The following is a 25,822-nucleotide window of genomic DNA, read 5'->3' as shown; positions in this document are numbered from 1 at the left end:
GACAGGTGTGTTCTCTGCTCTCCGTTCAGCCTATATGGAGGAATACCTAGCATCTTAGATAGGAAACGCTGGTGAAACAGAGTGGGACCCCCCCCCCCTTCTCCTAGGCTGGGAATGGAAAAAGACCAGGCGGCCCGCATCAACATGAAGTATACTTCGTAGAAGGATCGCTGGATGATCTATCTTCCGTTCCGGGTCCCATTTGTATGCAGATGTACAATCGAATTGAATGTTTCTTTGGATCAAATTAGATCAAGTCTGTTTCAGCGAAGTGTCGTCGGCAGCGCTGTGATTTGCGTCAGCGGGCTGTGGACACAAAAGAAGCATCATTTCCAACAGTCTGTTGTGTAGTCTCCAATCCAAGTTTCCCGGAATCGCAGAAGTAAATACAGCGATCTCAAAAAAAAAAACCAAACCCCGATCTTTTTTTCTTTTCTTAGCTTCTTTTTGTTTCATCGAAACGCTTGTTTGGGTATTCAGATGACAGCCTATCGCTTTGCCCCCGACTTGTAAACCCTGCCCCACGGAAACTGTTGGGGGGGGGGGCGGAAAGGGGGCGGAGGTCTGGGAAGAAGAGAGAAGAGGGAGAAGAAGAAGACGAAAAAGAAGAAAGAGTCTAAGGGCAACTCCCGATTTGGTTTTGTTCCCCCGTCTGCAGCCTTCCAACCAGCCCGTCGCTTTTAAGGTGTGACGAAAGCTGCAAAGTGTCAATTCTGGATTTCTTTATCCGATTCCTGTCGTCAAGGATGAGGTTTAAAAGGAACGGCTCGTACACGTTGAATCGGTAAGGTCCTGCTGTTAAAGCCGCATGCCTGTTACCTCCAGGTATCATCAGCGTATCGACAAGAGGGCGGGTTCATCCCTTTCAACCTCAAAACAGTTAGCGTCGAAATCTAGACGTGGTTATGATGAAAATATAACAGTTACGCTGTCCAATATCAAGCTGTTTTTTTTCTTTTTTTGCGTGACTTTTGCTTCACGATTCTTTGCAATATCAAGTCCACTCTGGAGCATGGTTAAAGCGATTCGTGATTCTGTTTGATCGCGTTTGGCACTGTGAATATAAATGAAATTGCAGCTATTGTTAAGAGCTGTTAACTCATGGATGACTATGAGATTCTCTTCCTGGTGGCCCGATGCTACACCGATTGTGGTGTCCACGTGGAGTTGAGACCGTGAGGCTGGACTGAGAGAAACCTGTCTATCCCGCTTCGAGGGGTTTGTCTATCCCTCTTTTGTTTGCACTCGTCTGTTGAAAAGCACGTATCGTTTCATTCTCTCTCTCTCTCTCTCTCTCTCTCTCTCTCTCTCTCTCTCTCTCTCTCTCCCAGTATCTCTAGCAAGAGCCCCTACTCCCCTCCATAGAAATACCCCTCCCTGTAGTCCCATCACCTAGCAACTTCGTGTGTGTGTGTAGCCTAACTAAGGGTGAAGGATTTATATATCCATCTGTTTCCCCCCCTAACCCACTTTCCGTTGACATGACTGCAACGGGGTCTATTCATGTCCAAGAGTTTATTAACCCGGTCACGAGTTTGGGTGTTTCCCTGCCCAGTGTTTCGGTCCCTCTTCATTATGTTATCTCTCCAAGTCACAAGTTTAATGAAAAATACTTTCTCTGTCTTCTCACTCCCTCGCATCTATGGAGCAAACTGCACAGCCATTTGAAGGCTCGGTTCTGCCTCAGTTAAGGCAGACGCCATGTTTTACTGTGAATGTTTTATTTATTTTTATTTTTATTTTATTACATCCCTATGTCCAAAGGGGAAACACACACACACACACACACACACACACACACACACACAGTTCATTTGTTGAGTGGTTATTGTGGTTGATATAATGGCAGTTTCCCTTTCTTCTCTATTCTCTTACTCTTTTCCCTTGGCTCTGTTATCAGGCGCAGGCCCTTCCGCTGTACATGTGTGGGCACATGCACACACACACACTGACAAGCGCATACAAACCCATATCCTGACTCTAATGCCTAAAACACAAAGGGAACTAATGAGTGCAGAGTACACACACACACACACAGGTGCAAATTTGAAACTGTTTTCATCACACATACTCCTTCCCCTTAGTGTTGGGAGTATGTGTATCTGAGTGTGAGCGAGAGCTTAAGAATTTGAACAGACTATGTGTGTAGTTGACAAAACACACACACTCCCATCCCATGATCTCTGAGTTGGTATATGTGCCACAATGTACACCCATTGTTGCAAATGTGTGTCTGCATCTTCGGCTCTCTGTGTGTGTGTATGTGTGTGTTTTGTTTTTCTACATAAAGATAGAAAGGTAAAGGCTCAGTATGAGCAGCCCTTCGCGACCGACTGCCAGGGAGGAGGAGAGATGACATCATTGCATCTAGAACCTGCTTTGTTGGGCTGCTGCAGCTCCCTTCTCTCATCTCTCATCCTGCAAAGAAAGAAAGACAAGAGATGGTGGAGGAGGGGGTAGAGCGTTGTCTTGCGTTGATTTCTGAGGTTGTATGGAGTTGTGTAAGGTCTCTACTGCTGCCAGCACTGATTTCTGTCAGCTCTAACTCACTATTCAGACTTTCTTTTCGACAGGAAGGTAACAGAATATGAACAGGATCCCCCCTCTGCTGTTGTTATGCAACACCTCTGAAGGTGACCGGTCTGTGCCTTCTTCCTTGCCCACCCCACCCCCCTGCCAGCAAACACACACACAGAGCTTAGTCTGTTTGGTCCGTCTCGTACTTATTTAGAATGCAGCTCGTTTTTTTGGTTTTGACATTGAGTGTTGTTATTCAACAACACTGGCTGTCGTTGTCACATTTGGTTAATCCTTTAGTGGTGCCTGTGCAGTCTGGCACAGTCTGCGGTCTTCATTTAGAGCAGTTCTCACACACACGCACACAAACAATGATTGGTACGTTCTGTCTGATGTACCTGGCCACTGCAGTCGGTGGAAAATGGGTGCGTATATGGCTGTGTGTAGGTGTCTGTGTATAAAAGAGTGATTCAGAAACCGCCAAGTAGATGCTAGTAGTGAGCAGTTTCCCTTGCTGAATGATGGTAAGGGAAGCGTTTGGTAGTGAAGTGGGTAGGACAGAGATGTGGAAAGGTCCATCATTCAGTGTGTCCTTCACTGTGTTTGCCCACACAACAACCAAAGGGCTCTGCAGTGATTGGTTCACTACCTGGGGGTGTGTTGATGCACTGGCCCCTCCCACACCACTGCGTTATCTGTATGAATGACTTATAGTTGGACCAGCCTCGTGTGTGTGTGTGTGTGTGTGTGTGTGTGTGTGTGTGTGTGTGTGTGTGTGTGTGTGTGTGTGTGTGTGTGTGTGTGTGTGTGTGTGTGTGTTTGTCTGTCCATGCTCTGGTGCACAAATGTTCACGTATGAATGTGGTCGGTTCACATTCAGTGTTTACTTAAAAGTTGACTATTTGCCATTTGCTTTTACGACTCACCAAGCTATCGTGTATTAAATACAGGCACGCTTGCTGATTTAAGTCTTTAGGATTTCAAGTTGGTACACTGAGTAGCTGTATAGCAGATATTCAAAATGTTTCCCTGAGGTGTTTGTTTAGTGTGTGTGTGCGACTCATGGGTGGAGATAATGTTTAGTCTGTGTTTAGGATGTATATAGATGATGGAGATATGGCACACCAGGGCATGCTTTCTCTCTCTCTCTCTCTCTCTCTCTCTCTCTCTCTCTCTCTCTCTCTCTCTCTCTCTCTCTCTCTCTCCCTCTCCCCTGCAGTCCACTGTGTGCTGCCCAGCAATCAGCAGTTTGTTTATGGGACTGTTTGCCAAGCTAATCTTCCCGCCTTTCAAGTGAAAGCCAGTGAGCAAGGGGAGAGGGAGAGAAAGAGAGAGGGGGAGAGGGAGAGAAAGAGAGACCAAGGAAGAGAGAGAGAGCGAGTTCAAGCGAGGGTGTATGAAGGAGAGAGGCGGGCAGTCGCAGCAGTTGGAAGGGAGAGAGAGGAACGTGCTCAGGACGGACTCGTATTTTTTGTGAATGACAGTTCTGTTTGTTTTGGTTTTTCTTTTTGCCCAGCGTTGTGGCTAAAGTGAACGTAGGCACTTACGTGTGCAGATTTGTGCATACTTCTCTCTGTGTGACCTACGTTAAAGTCCAGGAAGAAGACGTGTGTCGCACCCCTGGTTCAACACTCTGCACGCGTGCGTACGATTACACAAGGTGCTATGCTGGTGCCGGGACCTGCTTTCCCCCTACACCTGTAGCGGAGTGTGCAGGAGAAGAACGGAAAAGGAGGAGGAAGCTGGGTCGGAGCCTTGTTAGACCCAGCTCTGTCACTATTGTCAGCTGGATGGGGGTTTTGGTGTGCTGTGACTGCTTCTTCTATAGGTAACAACTTACCCCCCCCCCCCAAAAGAAATCTGCCTGTCTGATCTCTCTGGCACCATGCAAACTCTCGCTTGCTCACTTGTCGCTGTGTCTCTTACAGTGTTGGTGTTATTTGTTATCAATACATGCAAGATTGCAGAAATTCTAATTGGATGCTGTCACTGTAACTTTAATCTTACTCCGTCCTCCCTCCACCCCTTCACCCCCCCCACACACACACAATTTCCTCTTCGTTTGAGCCTACCCTGTGGTTTTTCTTTCTTTCCCTCTCTTTCTCTCTTTCTCTGTTATTGTGCTGTGGTTTGGAGGAGACATTTGAGGACACTGCTGCTCTGGCAGGCAGAGATTGTGCTGCACTCAGACATTGGGTTTCGATATTTTTGGGAAGGAGGGAGGGAGAGTTGTTTAGGACAGAGAGATAGAAATGGTACGTAGCCAACCTCTCTTATTAGACCAAAGAGAGGGAGATTTTAAGGGGTTATTGGTTGTACGGTCAGTTACGGAGTTGGTTATGGTTGCCTGCAGCAGAATGGCATGCGGCCATCACCGAATCAAGGCTGTTTTGGGTGAAAACGGCATGCTGCTTTCAGCATTTCCTCCTTTTCTCTATTCCTCTCCTTTCACTGTGCCCCTCAGCTGTGGGAGCAGTTTATACGGACACAGTGTTCCTTGCCAAGGGTGCGGGACTGTTTTCAGGAGCTACAGATCTGTCAAACCTTGACCTCCTGTGTGGTTACAATGACCCCACTGAGAATTTACTTTATCAGTTTACCACAGTTAAACTTGGCATAACTAACATGTTATTAGAGGATGTGACTAATGGTTTTGAAAGTTGATTGACTTGCAGGCACTCATATTGTCGGCTGTTGCGTTCTAGAGAATGAGTGGATGTTTTCGCTTAGGCTTGCTCTTGCAGCCAGAGCAGTAGAGATCTGGGTCCCCTCTTTTGTGGTTATGGGGTTAGCCAGCATGGGCCTGCCTTAGCTGCAGTATAAAATCTATATATAACCTTGTAGCTCCCAGAAGAGTGTGTTGATGATGAGGGCCAAATCGTAATTATGAAACACACACACACGTACACATACCTACACATATGCACACATACATCCATACACACACAGCTGTACTGGATTAGGCCATCAGACCCAACTGTGGTTCGTAACTTTGTTTACACTTCATTGCTCCTCCTAGCTTGAGTAACAGACTCTCCTTTGTGTGTGCGTGTGTGTGTGTGCATGCGTGCGTGCGTGCATGCTAACATCTCCATCAGGGAACATATACCCCATAGGCTTTGGTGTGATACACATAGAAGGCAATGCATGTGCCATGAGAAGTTCTGTTTTTCTTCCAATTATCACCAAGTCAGGGGTGGGACTTCACAACAGTGCTGCTGCCTTATTGGCTTGTTCTTGGAAAATAGCCTGTCACATCTATTTTTAGCTCTTCCTCCCCCTCAGCGTCTCCCAATAACCAATCATATGGCTTGGCAGTGATGTTGTATGGCTTGATTGATGTGTGTTTTTGTGAGACACACCCATCTGAGCAAGTCCTCGTTGACCTCAGTTTGGCCCAGCCCAAAGTACTCATGGTTCCGGTGTTTCAATAGTGGCATTGTGTGGACTGCAAGCTGCCTACCAAGATCTAGTGAAACCATGTTTGGACTGATGTTGGCCACATCACTTTAAATGGAATGATTTCCAAGCATTTCACTATTACATGGCAGGGATGGGCTGGTGGTTAGAGCTTGAATTTAGCTGGAGGACCCTGGTTCCCCATTTGTGGCAAGCAACAATTTTGTTGAAGTGCCTTTGAGCAACACTTGGGAGTTTATGCTAGCCCAAGGGCAATAACAGATGTTGCCTACGGTAATCTGCAGAGTCAAATTATTATTGTGGTATCCCTTATTGGAGTGTATATTCCGTCACTTGGCACTATAATATTTCAAAGTACTGTATGACTTGATTGGGGCATCCAGGTAGCGTAGCAGTCTACTCCGTTGCCTACCAACGGGGACTGCCAGTTCGAATCCCCGTGTTACCTCCAGCTTGGTCGGGTGACTCTGCAGACGCAATTGGCTGTGTCTGCGGGTGGGAAGCCGGATGTGGGTATGTGTCCTGGTCACTGCACTAGCGCCTCCTCTGGTTGGTTGGGGCGCCTGTTTGGGGGGAGGGGGAATAGCATGACCCTCCCACGCGCTACGTCCCCCTGGCGAAACTCCTCACTGTCAGGTGAAAAGAAGCAGCTGGCGACGCCACATGTATCAGAGGAGGCATGTGGTGGTCTGCAGCCCTCCCTGGATCGGCAGAGGGGGTGGAGCAGCGACCAGGATTGCTCGGAAGAGTGGGGTAATTGGCCGGATACAATTGGGGAGAGAAAGGGGTGGGGTTAAAAAAAAAAGATGACTTGACATTTTTTCACCCAGGAAACTGCAGGGTTGACTGTAAGCTGCTGTTGGAAGTCCGACAAAGAATCCCTTGACATTTTAGAGACTTTTGGTAACGGATACTCTACTGTTGACATATCATAGGGTCATGTGCTCCATCTCTCTTGCTGTCTTTCTGTCCACACAGTAACCTGTGTGATCAAGATTGAACTGGGCTTGATTGAACTCTATTTTGTTTGCCTGAGCTAGAGACAAGAAACCAATCTTTAACATATCCTTTACTAGGATTTCTTCCTTTGACTTCATTAACTAAAAAGGGAGCTTTTATAAGGTTATCCTCCAACAAAGAAAGTAGAATTTTACTGTGTTCCTCACAGGGGTTGAGCATCGCTAGGATTAAAAATTAGCTAAAATAAAAATAAAAACCGTAACCAGTGTAGGATGTTTAACCTCTGGAAGACGGCTTATGATAGTATTGGTTTTCCTTACTCGTGCATAGCCACGTGTGAACACGCACGCACTTTTTCTATTTAACCTTATCTGTCCACAAAGGTCACCTTTTGCAAATGGCTGAGGCCTGTAACAGCCGGCCGGGGTCAACCCAACGCTTTTTATCCTCCTCAGTGAATTTTATCCACTTCACCCACATCTTATCCCCATCTTAATCCCCCCCCCCCCCAAAAAAAAACAATTGCAGTGAAGAAGAGAAAGTCCAGTGGTAATTGGTGGACTTCAGTGGCATATTTGTCCTGTTGCAATATGATATAGGCTGGCCCATTGCTTTTTACTTGATGGTGGAAACGCAAGTAGGAACATTCAGACCCGGAGGCTCCATCACTTAACAAAAGCTTATGTGTGTGTGTTTGTCTACAGTGGATTAGTTGGTTAATGTTTGTGTGCGATGTTGTACAATAGTTCTGAGTGTATCATTGTGTTGTGTATTATTGTGTGTGTGTGTGTGTGTGTGTGTGTGTGCGCGTGTGAGAGTTATTGAAGCATTCCACACCACTGTTTGCCATGTGTCTCTCATTAGGCTATCTTTGGCAGGCTCGGCTGGTTCCCCAGAGTTGAGACTTGTAGATCAACAAGGACGCCATTCTCCGCTAAAAAAAAAAAATCCCTTCACTGTCTTCCTCTTACTCTGGCCCTGACATGGATCAAGTTTAAATGCTTCGTTCTTTGAGGGAAGTTTAACCAAGAGGTTTACTTTATAGCTAAGGAGATGATTAGCACATGGAGATCCTATGAAGTCATTATTGTTTCTTACATAGATTTCTATTTAAAGCTCACTGGAGGAATTGAGATGCACAGTTTCCACCCTGGCTACTGCTCTGCAGCATAGAGGTTTGATGATATGCTGTGGATAGAGGAAAATGCCTTGAGGTCGTGCTTAACAATATGATCAGACGACAGTGATATAAACTTCCGTCAATTTTCAAAGGAAAATTTGATGGTCTGTTGAGATTGTTAAATTCCTAAAATTTTAAAAAAAGTATTCTGTGCTAGATTTTGATTGTGTGTAATTTGTTTCCCCCATCAACAACAAGCTATGACAGAACCTGTGTTTTCATCATGAATTGCTCCACACTGATGAATGGGGCATGCAACATAACCAAGTGAGCACATGGATCTGGAAGACGATAGGGCAGAAGAAATTTCAGTGAGAGGGTTTAAATGATGGGCGGCATGGTGGCGCAGTGGTCAGGGGTGGCACAGTGGTTAGCGCAGTCACCTCACAGCAAGAAAGTCCTGGGTTTGAGGCCTGAGGTAGTCCAACCTTGGGGGTCATCCTCTGTGTGGAGTTTGCATGTTCTCCCCATGTCTGCATGGGTTTCCTCTGGGTGCTCCGGTTTCTTCCCATAGTCCCAAGACATGTAAGTCAGGTGAATTGGCCATACTAAATTGTCCCTAGGTGTGTGTGTGTGTGTGTGTGTGTGTGTGTGTGTGTGTGTGTGTGTGTGTGTGTGTGTGTGTGTGTGTGTGTGTGTGTGTGTGTGTGTGTGTGTGTGTGTGATGGACTGGCGGCCTGTTCGGGTTGTCTCCCCACCTGCCACCCAATAACTGCTGGGGTAGGCTCCAGCATCCCCGTGACCCTGATTAGGTTTGGATAATGGATGGATGAATGGTTTAAAATGATACTTTTTCTTTCTTTAGAATTTATCCCCAGTTCTGAAGAGTGCCATCATTCTGATAACAAACCTTAAATGCCATCTAGAAATTAACTTTGCCTTAGCTTAGCTGTTTCTTAGGTTATTTACAAGCCTAGCTAAACAATCTGACTGTTGGGCTGTTCTGGTAGTAAATGAGTAGCAGACACTTTCTCTTATAAGCTATATAGATAGAAATCAGGTATATCGTGTCTGATATATGCCGTGCTACTCGATCCTGTCAGGATATTTTTACAGTAGACATAGTTGGACCGCTCAGCCACTCGACAGTTCAGGTGAGAGACAGACTTGACTGCCTGTCCTTCTCTGTTTTACCCTCCTGTCACTGCAGATGACAGATCTCACATATAGGATCAGTTATGTAACACAGACTGTGTGCGTGTGCGTGCGCAAGCGAGCATGTGTGCGCGTGTTCGGGAGCAGCATGCCTCCTAGGTCCTGCTTGCTCAGGAGATGGAGAAAGAGATGGCCTTGCAGTAACTTTACCTCTTCATTTAGAGGCGCACAGTCAGCATAAGCTCAGTCTCGGAGCCTGTCGGCCATCGTCTGACTACGGTTAAACCTCTGGGGACAACGGCCAGTATTTTTGGGCTTCCCGTGTAGCTGCTAGCTGCTCGACTTCCTCTGTCATTGTTTACAGTCATATTAAGCAACTTGCGACGCGAGGATGTCGTTGAGTTGAGAGACGATGTCTACGACCTGATTGTTCCACAAGTAGTCGACAACGAGTTGAACGTTTCGCCACACAATACACAAACATTGATACTTTTTGTAGGTGTTTTAGGTCCATATGAAATTTCAGCCAATGTGTTCCACCTCTTTCGCTCCCCACATATACTGTTTGTTTGCATGCAACCAAAGCATGTTCCTGTAGAAATCGCTGCCTACTCAAACGTGATTGGTCAGTGCTACTTGGACTAAAACGAAAAAAGAAACCAGAATGCTTCCGATGTCAAACTCTTCTCCCTTGCCTGCAGAATCTGTTTGTAGAGATTAAAATGTGCTTGCACACTCACCCACACACCTAAATAAAATGAGTTTCTGCCTTTTTGTCACATTTGCATCCTGATTCCCTGTTATCAATATCTAATCACCAGACAGCAATATGGCTGACATCATTTTAGTTGGGAAACCTAGCCTGGCGTTTAGGCAGGCCTCTAATTAAGTATGTTGCCCTTGCCTTTTCTACTAATTGTGAGCAAAATTAAAAAGTTCAAAGTGGTGTGTGTGTGTGTTTGCGCGAGTGTGTCAGTCAGCAGATGCCCTGCAAGCATTGATGGACAAATCTGTTTAGGCTATCAGTACTCTTTTTTTTTTGTTGCTTAGCCTACGATGTGGTCAGGCGACTGGAAAAGGGTTACACAGAATTTCTTAGACAAGGTCCTGGCCTATATAAAGGTAAATGGGAAAATGTCTGGTCATGGATTCGATGTAGCAGCGGCAGTAGCCTATGGTTTCTCCTTGTTGCCTCTGGGAAAAAGAGCCACAATTCAAAGAGAACAGGAAGTGCAGGGGTGCCTCACTTCCTGTTTATGAAGTTTGTCCTAGACAAGAGTAAGACGGAGGGGAGGGCCAGTAATTTGGTGCAATCTGACGGGATGAAAGGGGTGGCGTTAAGTCGGCAAGCCCTCCTCAGTCTCTCTCTCTGTCTATCGCACTCTCTTTCTCAGCTGTGTAATTGCCTCTGTGCTGCAGTGCCTTTGGCAGCTGCACCCTCCTCATTTGTTTGAATTATCTACCATCTGACACAGCGTCGTTACCAGAGATAGAGTGGAAAGTGAGACAATGAATTGAAAGTTTAAGGTACATGAATTTAACTTCCACACATACAGGACATCTTCGTGTCTCACATCGTAACAGCGCAGTTTCTCACCACCTACGTCATTTATAGATGGTTCGTGAGGTGCAGATTCCCTGCTTTCCTCCTGAGGTCATATTTAATCAGAGGGCAGCTCTGGTAGGGAGGCTGAGGGCTGCATACTTTGCACAAGAGAGAGAGGCGGATGGTACTGCCGAGTGCTGACAGCAGCATTTTCTCATGTGATATTCATACCACTTATTACGTCCATGTTCGGCGCTAAAGGGCCATATACCAAACGTCTGCTACTCTTAAAGGCTCCTTTTTAAATTAGTATTGCTTTCCTCTGTATGCCCCCTGCTTGATAACCCTTTGTTCAAATTGTTTTTTGTTTTTTGTTTTTTAAACCAAGGAGCCAAGGTTGAGTGATATTTCTTGAGAGGAACAGGCTAGGTGAGGTCTTTTGTCTAGCATACAGATGTTCGTGCCGTAAACTCCTTCCTTCGTTGTGATGTCACTGATTAAGCTCATCTGTCTTCCCAGATGGGAGCCTATGCTTCCTATTAACCAACCAGGGCCTCTTGAAATCTCTTATAAAGGAGACACACGCTCGCCAGCCCGCCTGATCTTAAAAAGCTGCTGATGTCAACGTAAAAGTATCAGGCTATATTGCTGCTAGCATGTCTTATCATTTACCATAGCAAGACGCATTAAATGATGAGGATGGAAGAGTAGGATGTCTCTATTCATCAGTCGGGCGAGGACATTGTGAGGCAGTGGTTGGGTATGAAAGGACACCCGTCCCTCCTTTCACTGCTCAGCGGGTCTCTATTGATTTGACCTCCGTCTCCTTTCCTTTTCTGTTCATCTCATTCTTATTTTCCCCATTCTGATGCGGGCAGCAGCTGCCTCCACCCACTTCCTCCCTCATTCATTGTCAAACCATCTGCAGAAAGCGGGCCTGTTATTGTGTGTCAACGAGGATGCGCAGAGGAAGGGAGAGCGATAAACAGCAAAAAGAGCCTGTGGTGTGTGTTTGCACACAGGCGTAATGTAATATTGTCTTTGTGTGTGTCTGTGTCCCAAGAAGAGCGCGTGAGCCTATGTGCCAGTCTGTCCTTGCACGTGTGTGCTTGTGTTTCCTCTTTCTCAGCAGGCTGGAAGAGGACAGCCAACCTCCAATGCCAGTCCCCCCGATGGAGGGCAGGGTTTTTGTACTGCGGTCTAGCTGTCATCCCAACAATGCCCTTAAGGAGGAAACCATATGTGGCTTTGTCCAGGAATCCATAACATTGCTCTCCCGTCATCTTTCTTTCATAGCTTCTCCTCCCCTCTTCCTTTCCTTTGTGTGGCCATAACACAGAAACGTGATGTCTTATCCAACACCACCACCCGTGTTCTTCACCCTAAGACACATGTATGCAGCCAATTTATCCTAGTTAACCCTAAGAAGACTGATATTTACTGACAACCCGACGTGTTCCAGTGTCGCTGTAATGGGCCAAAGGGAAGAGCAATTAGTTGCCTACAGGCTGTGATTTAACAGTCATATTCCTACAGTCAAGTTTATTAAATCTGTTGTCATTTCCCCCTTCGTCATTGCTGGGGTTAGTTGATGAGGCTAAATGATATCATTAGTTTATTCATTGTTCATATCAGTTAAACGATATTTATCACAATTGATATTATTTCTGTTGTCTAAAGGTGACTTTCTTTTGTTAGAGTGAAAACCCAAGGAAGCAAGTTCCTTGCAGTTTAGTCTTCATCTTTAGAAACCATGCTTGAACTTTGACTGAGGACATCTGGGTGGCGCGGCGGTCTATTTCCATTGCCTACCAACATGGTAGCAATGGTGGTCCTGGGTACGACATTAAACTGCAACCGTCGAGTCGTCGGCAACCAAATCGGCACCCCCACTTCAACCCTTGGGTTGTTGTGAGAAGGGTGTGTGGACACCCAGAAGGACCAAAAACAAAACCTGTCAAAGGGCGGATGAGTTCTTCTGTGAACCAACGGCCATCCATACCTGGAGAGGAGATAGGGACCACCAGGTACTCCCCCTACTGAAACAGAATGATGACCCAACCTGTTGAGGCATCAGCTGTGCTCCTACGACCTTAAAAAAGTTTACGGAACTGATGATGATGATGATGACGACCAACATGGGGAACACCGGTTCGAATCCCCGTGTTACCTCCAGCTTGGTCGGGCGTCCCTGCAGACACAATTGGCCGTATCTGCGGGTGGGAAGCCGGATGTGGGTATGTGTCCTTTTTGCTGCACTAGCGCCTTGTCTGGTCGGTCGGGGCGCCTGTTCGGTGGGGAGGGGGAACTAGGGGGAATAGCGTGATCATCTCATGTGCTACGTCCCCCTGGCAAAACTCCTCACCGTCGGGTGAAAAGAAGCAGCTGGTGACTCCACATGTATTGGAGGAGGCATGTGGTAGTCTGCAGCCCTCCCCGGATCGGCAGAGGGGATGGCGCAGCGACTTGGACAGCTTGGAAGAGTGAGGTAATTGGCAAGGTACAATTGGAGAGCAAAAGGGGGGGGGGAATCCAACAAAAAAATCCTGGCATTTCAACGCCAGAACTGACCAGTTGTGATCTTAGAAGAACGTCTGTCCCTCCAACCTGATGTAAAATCCGCTGAACTGGTGCCGTAGCCACCTATGCCTCTCTAAAAGCCAGGGAACACTTTAACATAAAAGTCAAGTATCTGGTTCTGCCATTCCTCAGTGTAATGATTTTATTTAAATGAATTCCGCCAGAATGACTCAGGCTTTATGATGAAACAAACAGAATCGGTGACACGGTGTCAAAATGAGGTATCGCTAACACTAAACAAAAGAGAGAATCTATGTTGATGTGTTACATATCCATCTGCAATAACTTTCTGTGCTGCAGCCACGGTTGTGTGAGGAGATCGTGGCTGTAGTCAACAATGCCAGAGTCTGTCACAACCTCGGTCTTGCTCAAACGTACACAGCCAACTCAAATATGGCGCTGTGCTTATCAGAACAACCGCACGGTCAAACAGCAGAATTGGGACATTTTCGGGAGACAACAACCGGTGTCTGCCCACACGCTTCTCCATTAGTGGTGTTTTCACATGCTCTCCAAGTGCCACCATTAGAAAAGTATATTTTATTTTATATACATATATGGGCAATCGTTCTCGCCATTGGATCATTGAAGATGAATAAGAAGAAAGCCACTTTATTTTGTCATTGTGGGTTACAATGAACTTGTACAGGTCACAATGAAAGTTGTTTTCTGCACTTTGCCCATCCTATTTGTTGTATAGGAGCAGTGGGCAGCTGCAGCGCCCCAGGACCAACGCCACTTCTTTTTCCTATTTCCTTGGTCAGGGGTGCAGGAAAGAGTATTAACCCTAATATGTATGTCTTTTAGTGTTAGGTAGGTAAAAGAAAAAAAAGAAAAAACAAACAGGAGGCACACATTTTGATCTCAATCATCCTGCTTAAGATGACTAGACGAGATCTGGTGGCCACCTGACAGCAGAGGAAACTCTGGTCCATTGTGTGAGTCTGATTAACACTGGGAGTGGGTTATGGTGTAGGAAGTGGTCCCGCCCAGGACTGGTGAAAGAATCAAGTGAAGTGTGCAAGTGAAGGAAAACTGAAGACAACCACAAGCAACCATACGGATGGAAAATGTGAGCTTGAGATCATTTCCTAGAAAAGGGTAGTTAGGGCTTAGGCCATGTGAAGTTTTAGCCTGCGTGCGTGTGTGCGTGTGTGCGTGCGTGCGTGCGTGCGTGCGTGCGTGCGCGCGCACACATTTTAACCTCTAATCGGCTTAGTGGTGCAGGTGAGGTGGGGTGGGGCGCTAGGGGCTGGGCCAGTCAGGAGAACTGAAGCATCAGACACCTTTAGTGGTTGTTTTAAATATGGTTTTTATGGATTGAAAGGATGGGGCTGGGACGGGGGGCATTAATTCTCCATGCTCCATAACTTTACTACTGAAACAGCTGGGGAAGAGAAGGCAAAAGATCCAGTGGGAAGGAGACAAGGAGCATGATGCAACCCCAGCACCACCTCCCTTTCACATCCGCCTGTAACAATAACAACCTGCCACCAGACAACATGGGCTCGATCACTACAGCGTAGCCTTTGACACATGGACAGCGACAACTCCCACAATTTGGATGTCTATGAAAACAACAGCCACTCAAGCTGCCTCAAAAACAGCTAGGGGTGTGGGGAGGAAATGACAAAAAAAAAGTATATTTTCTTATAGTATAGTTTATCGTCCCCATTGGTGCCATAAACCAACAAGTTACACATAAATATCTAATTATGTGTTTGTAAAGGGAGCTACTAATTACACGTTTGGTTGCACAGTTACTGGCACCACTGTGGCACCATTAACAACAGTTTAAGTCATGTGGCATAAAAAACCTGTTTCTTTCCTTTTTGAGAATAAGAGCATTCATTACAAGTACATATTAAATATAACCAACTGCTGTCTAAAATGAGAGCGTGCATCAAACCCTTTCGAACAAGTTTGGACTGAACTGAGTATTAGTATTTGCCCTGCAACAGCAAGAAGCTGCAAAAAAGAAAAAAAAAGAAGCACTTTAAAGGTGTACTTCCAGTAAGTTCAGTCAAAGACCCCCCCCCCTTTTTTTTTTAAATTTATTTCTAGTTTTTCCCCTTATCCCACCCGATTAACCCAATGGCATATGGCCGGAACTCTTGTCGAATAACTCCCCTGGCTCACGTTTCCACAGGAAGGAGATAGTCGTAACACCAGCTTCCTTCAAACTCGTGTCGGCTGCTCTCGCTATTTTACACGCTGAAGCCTCACATGGATTGCAGCACCTTCAGGCCGCGAAGGAGGCGTAGGGAGAATGCTTTCAGTTGCTTGGCTGCAGGCGCCCAGGTGGGCCAGAGGGGTCGCTGGAGAACGACGAGTCCCCGAACACTACACCGATCTACACCCACTATCCCTCGGGTAAGGGTGGCCTAATGAATGCCTTACCCCATGGATGCTCTGGCCGTGACTGGTTACGGCGAGTCTGGGATAGGAACCTCCCAGCCACATGACAAGCGGGTTGCAAGAACGGCGGTTTATTCCGCTCGGCCACCAGAGTGGCCCCCCCCTTTTTTTCTCCCCAGTTGTACCTGGCCAATCACCCTGCTCTCTGAGCCGCCCCGGTCACTGCTCCACCCCCTCTGCCCATCCGGAGAGGGCTGCAGACTACAACATGCCTCCTCTGACACATGTGAAGTCACCAGCTGCTTCTTTTCACCTGTCAGTAAGGAGTTTCACCAGGGGGACAGAGGGAGACCGATCCCTCTCTGTCCTCGATGGCGGACCTCTGCTGTTTATAATCTAGCTGTCTGACCCTCACCACCGCTTCCCATTTATTTCCATATCGCCACCATCTCCTCTGCACCAGTAATTCTTCCCTCTCTTTCTACTCCCCCATGTCAGTGTGCCCTCTTCATCCTCCTACTGCTCCTCTCCTCTTTATCAGCGTCCTTCTCCTCCCAACTCCCCTCCTTAACGTCATTCTGCCGTTTTGAATCCGTATTGCTCAAACTCCTCGTCTCCAAACCCTTTGCATCACTTTTCCAAATTTTTTTTTGGGGGGGGTATTTTTCTCCCTTCTCCCCAATTGTAGCCGGCCAATTACCCGACTCCTTCAAACCCCTCCGGTCGCTGCGCCACCCCCTCTGCTGATCCAGGGAGGGCTGCAGACTACCACATGCCTCCTCCAATACATGTGGAGTCACCAGCCACTTCTTTTCACCTGACAGGAGTTTCGCCAGGGGGACATAGCGTGTGGGAGGATCACACTATTCCCCCCAGTTCCCCCTCCCCCCCGAACAGGCACCCCGACCGACCAGAGGAGGCGGTAGTGCAGCGACAAGGACACGTGTCCACATCCGGCTTCCCACCCGCAGACACGGCCAAGTGTGTCTGCAGGGATGCCCGACCAAGCCGGAGGTAACACGGGGATTCGAACCTGCGATCCCCATGTTGGTAGGAAACGGAATAGACCGCCATGCTACACAGATGACCCTGAAATGCCAGCATTGTTGTGCTCTCATGTTCCAGACGGTCCGTTGTCAGTCGGTTCAAGAAGTGATTCTGAAGGGTATCCCAAACCCCTCCTTTCATGTCTCAGCACTCCTTCACTTATTGTTTTGGTCATGTGGACTCTGTCTGAAGGAGCAAGCTTTGACGTACTTAAGGCAGTTTGTTGAGATCTTATCCGTGTGTTCTTAGAATCATTATGTTTTTTTTTCTGTTTGTATTTTTGGGTGGTAGTCCTGATGGTTCATTTAGATAGTCTTTGAGAAAGGCAAACGAGAAAGGCAAGCCCAAATGTCCGATGTACATTAGAGAAGTCCCCACTTTCAGCATTTCTCACATAGTGATCTCATTCCAGTGGTCATGCTGTTTTCAAGTCAGGGAGCGATATGTTGATTATACCTTGAGTCCTTTACATAGTTAAAGGTTTCTCGCGCAGGAATGAAGAATATGTCTACATAGAATCCAGCAGTCAAGTCGGGCCACGCCTTCACTCACTTTGCGCTGTCTGATGAGTAACGATTAGCCTCTCTTTTCACCCACTTCACCATGTTAAAAGAACATTCTAGTAATTTCTTGTAAGTTATGTGTATATGTCTGTTTGTCGTGTGTGCGTGTGTGTGTGTATTTGAATCTGTCCTGGGAACGGCCTTCAGTTCTATGCGTTCACATTCCTGTTAGTAGGGAATCTGTGACTAAACGCCCTCATTTAAGAGTTAATGAGCTGGATCAGAGCTGGCATGTACCGCCTCGGAGCAGAAAACCAAATGAGAAAAACCCACCCAAAGTCTCTCTGCTTGCACCCCACACCTATCTCCTTATCTCTGCATCACTTGCTTCTTCGACAACACACAATGCCAGCAATGTGATCTTTGTGACTTTTAGTAAGGCCCTACACTGTTGTCCAATAGTTCAAAAGTTGACTTAACAACAATTGTCACCTATTTCTAGGCTACGTAGATGTCTGTGCACACCCACGGCCTTGATTTTATGCATGTTCCCTTCCAGCTTTCAGGTCCGACATGGTGTACCACAAGCTACTAGTAACTGAGGGTATTACCTTCTTCAGACAAACCCGGCAGTCTCGGCTGGTACTGCCCACTGTATTTTATAGGGCTTTTTTCCCCATCCGCAGTACCATGAAAAGGGAGCTCTGTCCTGACACCCACCAACCCCCCAACACCTAACACCACCCGCCCCACCCGCCATCCTGGACAACCTATGGCCTGATCAGCCATAGTCTGCCCCTATGCACACACACACACACACACACACACACACATTTGGTGCAAACATGGGCGGTACCCCAGTCCATTTCCCGCCTCATGTTCTTTTCCACCTAACCCTCTTTTCCATGACGCAGTCTCTCTCTCCTCCATCCATCCATCCATCCCTTTGCACAGTGTCCCCTTGTCCTCCTGAGCAAAGAGAGGCATGTGATAGGCCACATCTTTTTCCTTTCCTCTGTCCATTTTTCCATTTTGCTTTTTAGACGTGTAGCTGAAACTCTTTGATAGAGATGCACCGATCCATGTTTTTTCAAGTTCCAATTCCGATACCTGAATTTGGATATCGCTCGATACCTACTGATACTAGAACTCTTTTTTCTTGAATATTATTGTTGTTATTATTATTATCATCATTGTTATTGTTGTTGAGTGTAAATTTACACGAGGCTGTAGTAAATCACACACATATTAAATAAACAAAAAAAATACAAAAATGTATTATTTATTAAATTTAAATTTATTCCAAAGCAATTTATTTGAACTGTAGTTTAAATATCTTTATGCATGCTCAAGAATCCAGGTAAGAATATCACAGAAAGTTGAGTCAGTTCATCTGGACACAACGTTTATTGAGAGAAACGTGTCATCACTCATCTTAAGTGTCCTCTTCAGTCTCAACTGACTGCAGGTATCCCCACCCTTATAAACATCACAGACAGCATTGTGAGATGGTGACAGATGTACTATTAGGTCCCCGCCTCAGTTCCGGGACGGTCGTTCCTCCCTCACATAGACGACCACTTTGACTCCCCATTCAAACCAGTGTTCCTTCCTATCAAGGATGTGCACATCCTCATCCTTGAAAGAGTGGCCACTGGCCTGTAGATGGGTGTTGTCGCCATCTTACAATGCTGTGATTGCAACTATTCCCAAATCCTCTGTGAATAGTACACACGGCCATTGAAACGCTAATTAATGATCAGTGCAATTTGCATTTGAAACCGATCGTTGGTTCCGGTCGTTATGCAACTATATTGTTTATAAGGGTGGGAGTACCTGCAGTCAGTTGAGACTGAAGAGGCCACTTAAGATGAGTGATGACACGTTTCTCTCAATAAACGTTGTGTCCAGATGAACTGACTCAACTTTCTGCAACTGGAAATATGTTGCTCCTGACTGACCGGGTGTTAAGGTGTCTGGTGATATACACCCTGTCTAGCCTGTCAGCACTGACCCTGTTCCCTGAAACCTTTACCCATGTGCACCGTCTGCTGTTTGAATTTTGTTATCCTCCAAGCATCAGTTAAATCAACTTGTGACAATAACCTGGATAAAGTGATGGGAAGTAGGGCTGGGTGATATGGACAAAATCAAATATCACGATGTTTTTGGACCAAATAACTTGATATCGATATTGTGGGGATGACTGCTGGTGCTTTCACAAAACATTAATACTGTCAGATTTTTGATAAATAATCATCAGTAGTAAGTGAGTGAGTAAAGACAAATAATAGAACAGTCTGGTAAGTTCAGAAAATTACGTCACTTTACTGTAACGCAGCCTTTAAAACCAGGAAAAGATGAGACTTGTGCCATATCATTCATTCATCCATTATCCTAACCGCTTATCCTTAGTCAGGGTCGCGGGAATGGTGGAGCCTATCCCAGTAGTCGGTAGGCGGCAGGCGGGGAGACACCCTGGACAGGCCGCCAGACCACCAGAGGGCCAACACACACACACACACACACACACACACACATTCACACCTAGGGACAATTTAGTATGGCCTATTCACCTGACCTACATGTCTTTGGACTGTGGGAGGAAACTGGAGCACCCAAAGTAAACCATGCAGACATGGGGAGAACATGCAAACCCCAGACAGAGAACGACCTGGGACAACCCCCAAGGTTTGACTAGCCCGGGGCTCGAACCCAGGACCTTCTTGCTGTGAGGCGACCACGCCAACCACTGCGCCACTATGCCGCCCTATGACATATCAAATTATGATATCCAAAATCCCAGACAATATCTAGTCTCATGTCACAATATCGATATATTGCCCAGCCCTAGATGGAGGATTATAAATGTGGTTCTTCACTTGTCCTGTCCTGTCACTTGTTATCACCAAGAGCCAGGAGAAAGAGGACGATGATGTTATCATTCTCCTTCTCCTGGCTCTCGGTAACAGGCAGGTCTGCTGCCGCTGCCTTCTCCCTGTCACTGCACCTCCTGTCCGGGCTCGACTACCGCAGGTGCCGCGGACGTTATGCATGCAGCAGCGCCGCTAACTCCATACACACTAGGTCTCTGTGATACAGTTACTACGACATCTATGGCCATTTTATCTTCTTTTTTTTCTTCGAATTACTATAGTGTTTAGGAGACTCCAGGTTTACATTTTGTGGGGTTTCACTTGTTTCCCCACAGCCATCAGCTTCATTAGTCCCCCCCTGCCTACTCGCTACCCCCCCCCCCCGCTTCTGCCACCTTGTCGGCAGCTTCTGCGTCCTCCGCTTCCCCCTTTCTATGCAGGTAAGCGAAGCACTTGTGTCCCATGTCCCCACACGCAAAACACGTCATACTACCCAAACTTACATGTACCATTTTGCCTATGGGCTTAAAATTGCAGTATTACATATTTATAATTCATAAAAAACATCAGACTATGGAATCTGGATCGGTTGTGTATCTGTAACGTCAGTCTGATATCCGATGAGCGGATACCGATACTGGATCAGCTCGTTCCCAACTCTACTCTTTGATAGGACAAACCACGAGTGTAACTGAAGGGTAGGATTCGGTTCACTGCTGTTACGAGCAGCTCATTTAGTGAGGGTCAGGGCTGTTGTGCTGCCCCGGACAATATTCCTGTCAATGCAAGGAAGATGGAGAAAATGAAAAGACTAAGGCCTGCCTTTCATCTCTCCTTCACAGCTTGAACTCCCCTCTTTCCCTCTTCAATCAGTGGGTTCAGTTGCAAACCGAGGCATGTTCCATACTCAAAGCTGAAATAAATATCTCGCTTACCGCCTCCATCTCGCTCTCTCTCTCTCTCTCTCCCCATCCCATTTTTATTTCTTATTTTCATTATGCCTGTCTGTCATAACAGTAGTGGAAAGTAACTCATTAGGTTTTACAGTCTTCAAAGGGTACTGGAGTCTATAGCGTCAGCACAGTAGTGGTTTGGTGTCAAATTTCAGGGAACATATATATACACACACACACACACACATACACACACGTCTCAGAATACATGCTCTTGTTATAAAACAGAATGGAAAAGCAAGTATGGAAACTCCTTCTGGCTGTGAGACTGAAAGTTTCATACAATGTGTATACTGAAAAGCTGACCTTTTCCATGGTTACTTGGTAATATAACCGATTCCTGTTTTCTCTGTCTACCCCCCCCCCCTCACAGAGCAACAGCTTTTTTTGTTGCCCCAAAAACTCTTCATCTGAGGCCAAATTTCTTCTAATTTCCAGACATTTAAAAAGTTACGCGTTACTTCTCAGTACGATGCCACAATTATGTGCAGCGATATTACAGTCCCTCGCCTCACCTGTAGATGGCGGCATTGCTCTGGCAGCCCGTTTCCTGTGGCTGTGTGGACGCGTTTTCCCCTCACAGAGGCCAAATATCTTCACAACCTGTCTCACATTGGTACACTCTGTTGTGTTGTGTTGAAACTGTAATCTGTATTGAATGTTTTTGTTAGATTCAGAAATGTTCAGTATTTTATCTGTTAGTTGGGAGTTTAGAAAGTTTAGTTACTTGAGGTGTGTGTGTGTGTGTGTGTGTGTGTGTGTGTGAGTGAGAGAGAGAGAGATCTTCAGCCACACACACCTCCAGACCCAAGGTCAGTCATCCTTATCATTTTCTTCCCAGAATAAAATAGCATTCTTTTCCTTGTTGAACTTTATTAAACAGAGTTCTGTCAAGATTTATTGCTTTGGGGAATTGTCCCATCCCCCTAGGCGGCCTTTCCTTTTTTTCCCTTTTTTTTTTGATATGATGACAACTTACTCTTCAAATGGAGTAATTAATGCTTGCGTGCTTTCTATCAGTGTCACCGTTAATTTCACCCTCTTACAGCGGAGACGGGCAGACAGTGCTGAGAAACATGACCCGGTCATCGCTACATAGACCTAAAACCATTCTTACCAGCAATCCAGTGACAAAGTCGCATTCTGGCCATGTTACAAGCACCTGTGGAGAGAGTGGTTCCTCGCTGCTGGAGTTGACTCCTCCAAGTACTTCTCTTTTTTTGTTGGTTTTTCCCCCCTTTTTCTCCCCAGTTGTACCTGGCCAATCATCCTGCTGTCAGAGCCATCCCGGTCGCTGTTCCACCCCCTCTGCTGATCCGGGGAAGGCTGCAGACTACCACATGCTTCCTCCGATATATGTGGAGTCACCAGCCGCCTCTTTTCACCTGACAGTGAGGAGTTTCGCCAGGGGGACGTAGCGCGTGGGAGGATCACGTTATTCCCTCTAGTTCCCCCTCCCCCCCCGAACAGGCCCCCCGGCTGACCAGAGGAGGCGCTAGTGCAGCGACCAGGACACATACCCACATCCGGCTTCCCACCCGCAGACACAGCCGATTGTGTCTGTAGGGACGCCTGACCAAGCCGGAGGTAACACGAGGATTCGAACCAGTGATCCCCATGTTGGTAGGCAACAGGATAGACCGCGATGCTACCCGGACTCCCTCAACCCCCTCAAGTACTTTTACCTATTTTTTCTCACCCCGTGACCGCTAATCCAGAACCTCAGTCTCTGTCAAAGCCAAGAACAGGATTTTATGGCTTTTTATAGATTTTATACCAGAGCCTCTGTGGCTTGCCGTGTGTGTGTGTGTGTGTGTGTGTGTGTGTGTGTGTGTGTGTGTGTGTGTGTGTGTGTGTGTGTGTGTGTGTGTGTGTGTGTGTGTGTGTGCGCATGTGAATTTTTGTGTAACACTTTTTGGTTTTTTTGTGTGCACATTGTGTGCCTGCACTTGCCTTTGACAGACAAGTGCTTGGCTGCAAAAGGGGTTATATTATGGGATGGATGTTGAGGGCTCTGCGGTAGACTCTCTCCTGCTGTGGTATGCTGGGAGGAGGAGTGCACGGCGTGTCCGGGGCATGCTATGACAACCTCCCCTGATCAACTGCACCCTCTCACTCTTGTCTCCTCAAATTTTGCTCTTTTGCTGCTATCACTCTCTCCCTGTTCTGTCCTTCTTTTCACCTCCCACCTTTTTCTCCATTACCCTAATCTCCCCTTCTCTCCTAATCTTCTAAACTACTCCCTCCTCTCACTTTTCCTTTCTCTTCTCTTCTCTCCCATTTGATCCTCCTCTTCGCCTTGATTTTCCCATTCTAGCCAATTCCTGTTGGTAGAATCGACTCTAATCTGAGCAGTAGCCATGGTGATATATATATAAACGTCTTGACATGAGTCTGGTGTTTCTCAGCTCCTATCCTCCATTTTGCCAAAGCCTGTTCTTCTTTAATCAGTCATGAACCCATCAGAACAAGGCCCTTCAGCCCTTCATCTTTCAGCTATCCTTGGCCAGACTTTTTCATTTCTCTCTCTCTCTCTCTCTCTCTCTCTCTCTCTCTCTCTCTCTCTCTCTCTCTCTCTCTCTCTCTCTCTCTCTCTCTCTCTCTCTCTCGCTTTCTCTCTCTCTTTAATGGCTTCTGTGCTAGAAAGTGGGCAGAAATTATTTGACATTTTGAAATGCAAGCTAACTGGACTCATAATTGGATTACGAGTGCCGTGGCAATTAGGCAGCTGTGTAATTTTTCCTTTGTGCCATTACTACAGTTCACTGGAGCATGATAGGAGACTGGATCTTAATGTGTTTGCACACAAAGTTTATGTCTACCAACCAAACAAGATGAGCATAGACAAACGACCTACGTGAGCAACACTTTTACATTGTCTTCGTCTCGACCCCTTTAGCTTCACTTCTTGAGCCCTTCTCCATCTTGTTCCCCCTACAATGTGCCTGTTTCTCTTTTCTCTTAGTGTGTGTGTGTGTGTGTGTGTGTGTGTGTGTGTGTGTGTGTGTGTGTGTGTGTGTGTGTGTGTGTGTGTGTGTGTGTGCGCGCGCGCTCACACATGTAAGGAGGGCTGACATGTCATTGCTTGCAGCCCTTCCCCTATTGGAATGCAGAGCATTAGGGAGAGAGACCAAAGAGATGAAGGAAGAAAGATGAAAAGGAAGAGATGAAAAGACGAGTAAGAGGTGAGATTGCCCTCTCACAAGGTTTTTAAGAGTATAAAGGTGAAAATAGGGTAGAGAGAGGTAGAGAAGCAGACTGGTGTCAGGACAAGACCACGTAGTCAGTTATTATATTTAACTATATAGAGTTGATGCACCTACAGAATCATTGAATTGCTTTGTACGATACCTTATAGGAAAAATTAAAGCAAATATATCAGAAATTGTTGCTTTTGTGTATCATGTGTATCACACAGCACACGGTGCATGGTCAAGGCGAGATGTAAATACTTTCTAGGGAGGGGTGGTACACATGTTTATCCTGTGGTTCTTAATCTGGTTCTTGGGGGCACGCAGTACTGCTGCTTTTCTATTCTGGTTAATTTCCTTTACCTGTTGTTCCAGGTCTAAAACCTCCCTGTTTAGATGGCTGGTATACCTGATGCAACAGGTAAATGTAATTAATTACGTGGTGGGAATAGAAAACAAGCAATACTGGGGGTGCCCAAGCACCAGATCGAGAATATCTGGGTTAAGCAAACAAGACTGTCAGTCGATCTAGATACAGACTTCTACACTCTTGCTACTTTGCTCTGTTTGCAAAAACCTGTTCTTTTGTCGGTTTTTATTTGCATTAGCACTCGAACGCTTTACATTAGCTCTGCATAAACTACATTTAGTCTTCGTTTGTGCAACACACACAGCCTACTGATTTGCGTATATATATAATTATTCTTTTTTTAGGCACTTTTGGTTCCAAGACCTAGGTTTGCTCTTAGACCTGTTCCAGGATCTTATATTGGTGTTGGAGTCAATATTGGCTCATTTTTCTATTGATTGCATTACATTTGCATTTGTGGTGTAGGCTAGTATTGCACAGCAGGTCGCAGGGTTCAGTGCTTGTGAGTTTCCTGGCCCTGCTGACCTTTTTCTGGGCCTATAGAAATCTCACTGGCGCTAAGACCTTCAGCCTGCACTGTTTTCAGTGACTAAAGCCTTACCTAAACACACTCCACACACAAACTTAAACACACACACTTGCCTGCACCCAGAATGCTAGGTCACCAACTGAAATTTTGCAGGCTGATACAGAGCAATTTGAAACTGCTCTGATTTTTTTTCCCTTTTTTTTTCGTATTGTGTAGTTGGTTGGCTGGCCTATCTGTCATGTTGCATCAATATGTGATTGGCTGGAGATTCATTTCAGAAGGGGCGGGATGGAGCTGTTGCCAGGTCCTGAGGCGCATCTGCTGTGGTAGTGACTCATCTGTTGCTGGCAGGAATCAGTGTTTTCTTTGTCTCGAATAGGTGGAATGTCCTCTGACTTTCAAACCCAACCTGTTGTGCCAACCAGCCATCCGATTCTATCAGCAGTGAACAAATTGGGCCAAGGTTCCCCGGACCCCACATGCTTTGACCAAGATGTGACTCTGACTTTTTCCTGTGTTAATCTGGGCTATAGTTGATTAGCTCATTGATTTGCCCATTGCTGGAGATGAGCAAAATCTGCACCATTTCAGTTCTTGAGATGGTCATTTGACAGTTTTCTGTCAGAAAAGGGAATTCCTCCCAACCAAGGATGGTGACGTGGGCACCAGATTAGATTTAATCATGTCATTTTTGATT

The 25,822-nt window shown here is 46.3% G+C and overlaps 1 protein-coding gene across 2 annotated transcripts in view; it reads left to right on the top strand.

The window, feature by feature from the left end:
- The first annotated feature begins 580 nt into the window (after positions 1-580).
- mob2a (MOB kinase activator 2a) overlaps positions 581-25,822 on the top strand; it is a 49,126-nt gene continuing 23,884 nt past the window's right edge. Inside the window, exon 1 of one of the 2 annotated variants that reach the window (XM_056282651.1) lies at positions 581-784. In XM_056282651.1, coding sequence (XP_056138626.1) covers positions 747-784 — 38 coding nt within the window. In that variant the 5' untranslated portion in view covers positions 581-746. Of the gene's footprint in view, positions 785-4,011; positions 4,346-25,822 lie in introns of those variants that run through there. The other variant, XM_056282652.1, reaches the window with a different exon arrangement.

Source organism: Lampris incognitus, chromosome 6 (assembly GCF_029633865.1).
Source record: "Lampris incognitus isolate fLamInc1 chromosome 6, fLamInc1.hap2, whole genome shotgun sequence".
Taxonomy (NCBI): Eukaryota; Metazoa; Chordata; class Actinopteri; order Lampriformes; family Lampridae; genus Lampris; species Lampris incognitus.
Note: the sequence above shows the minus strand (reverse complement) of the source record. Positions and strands in the feature narration are given on the sequence as shown.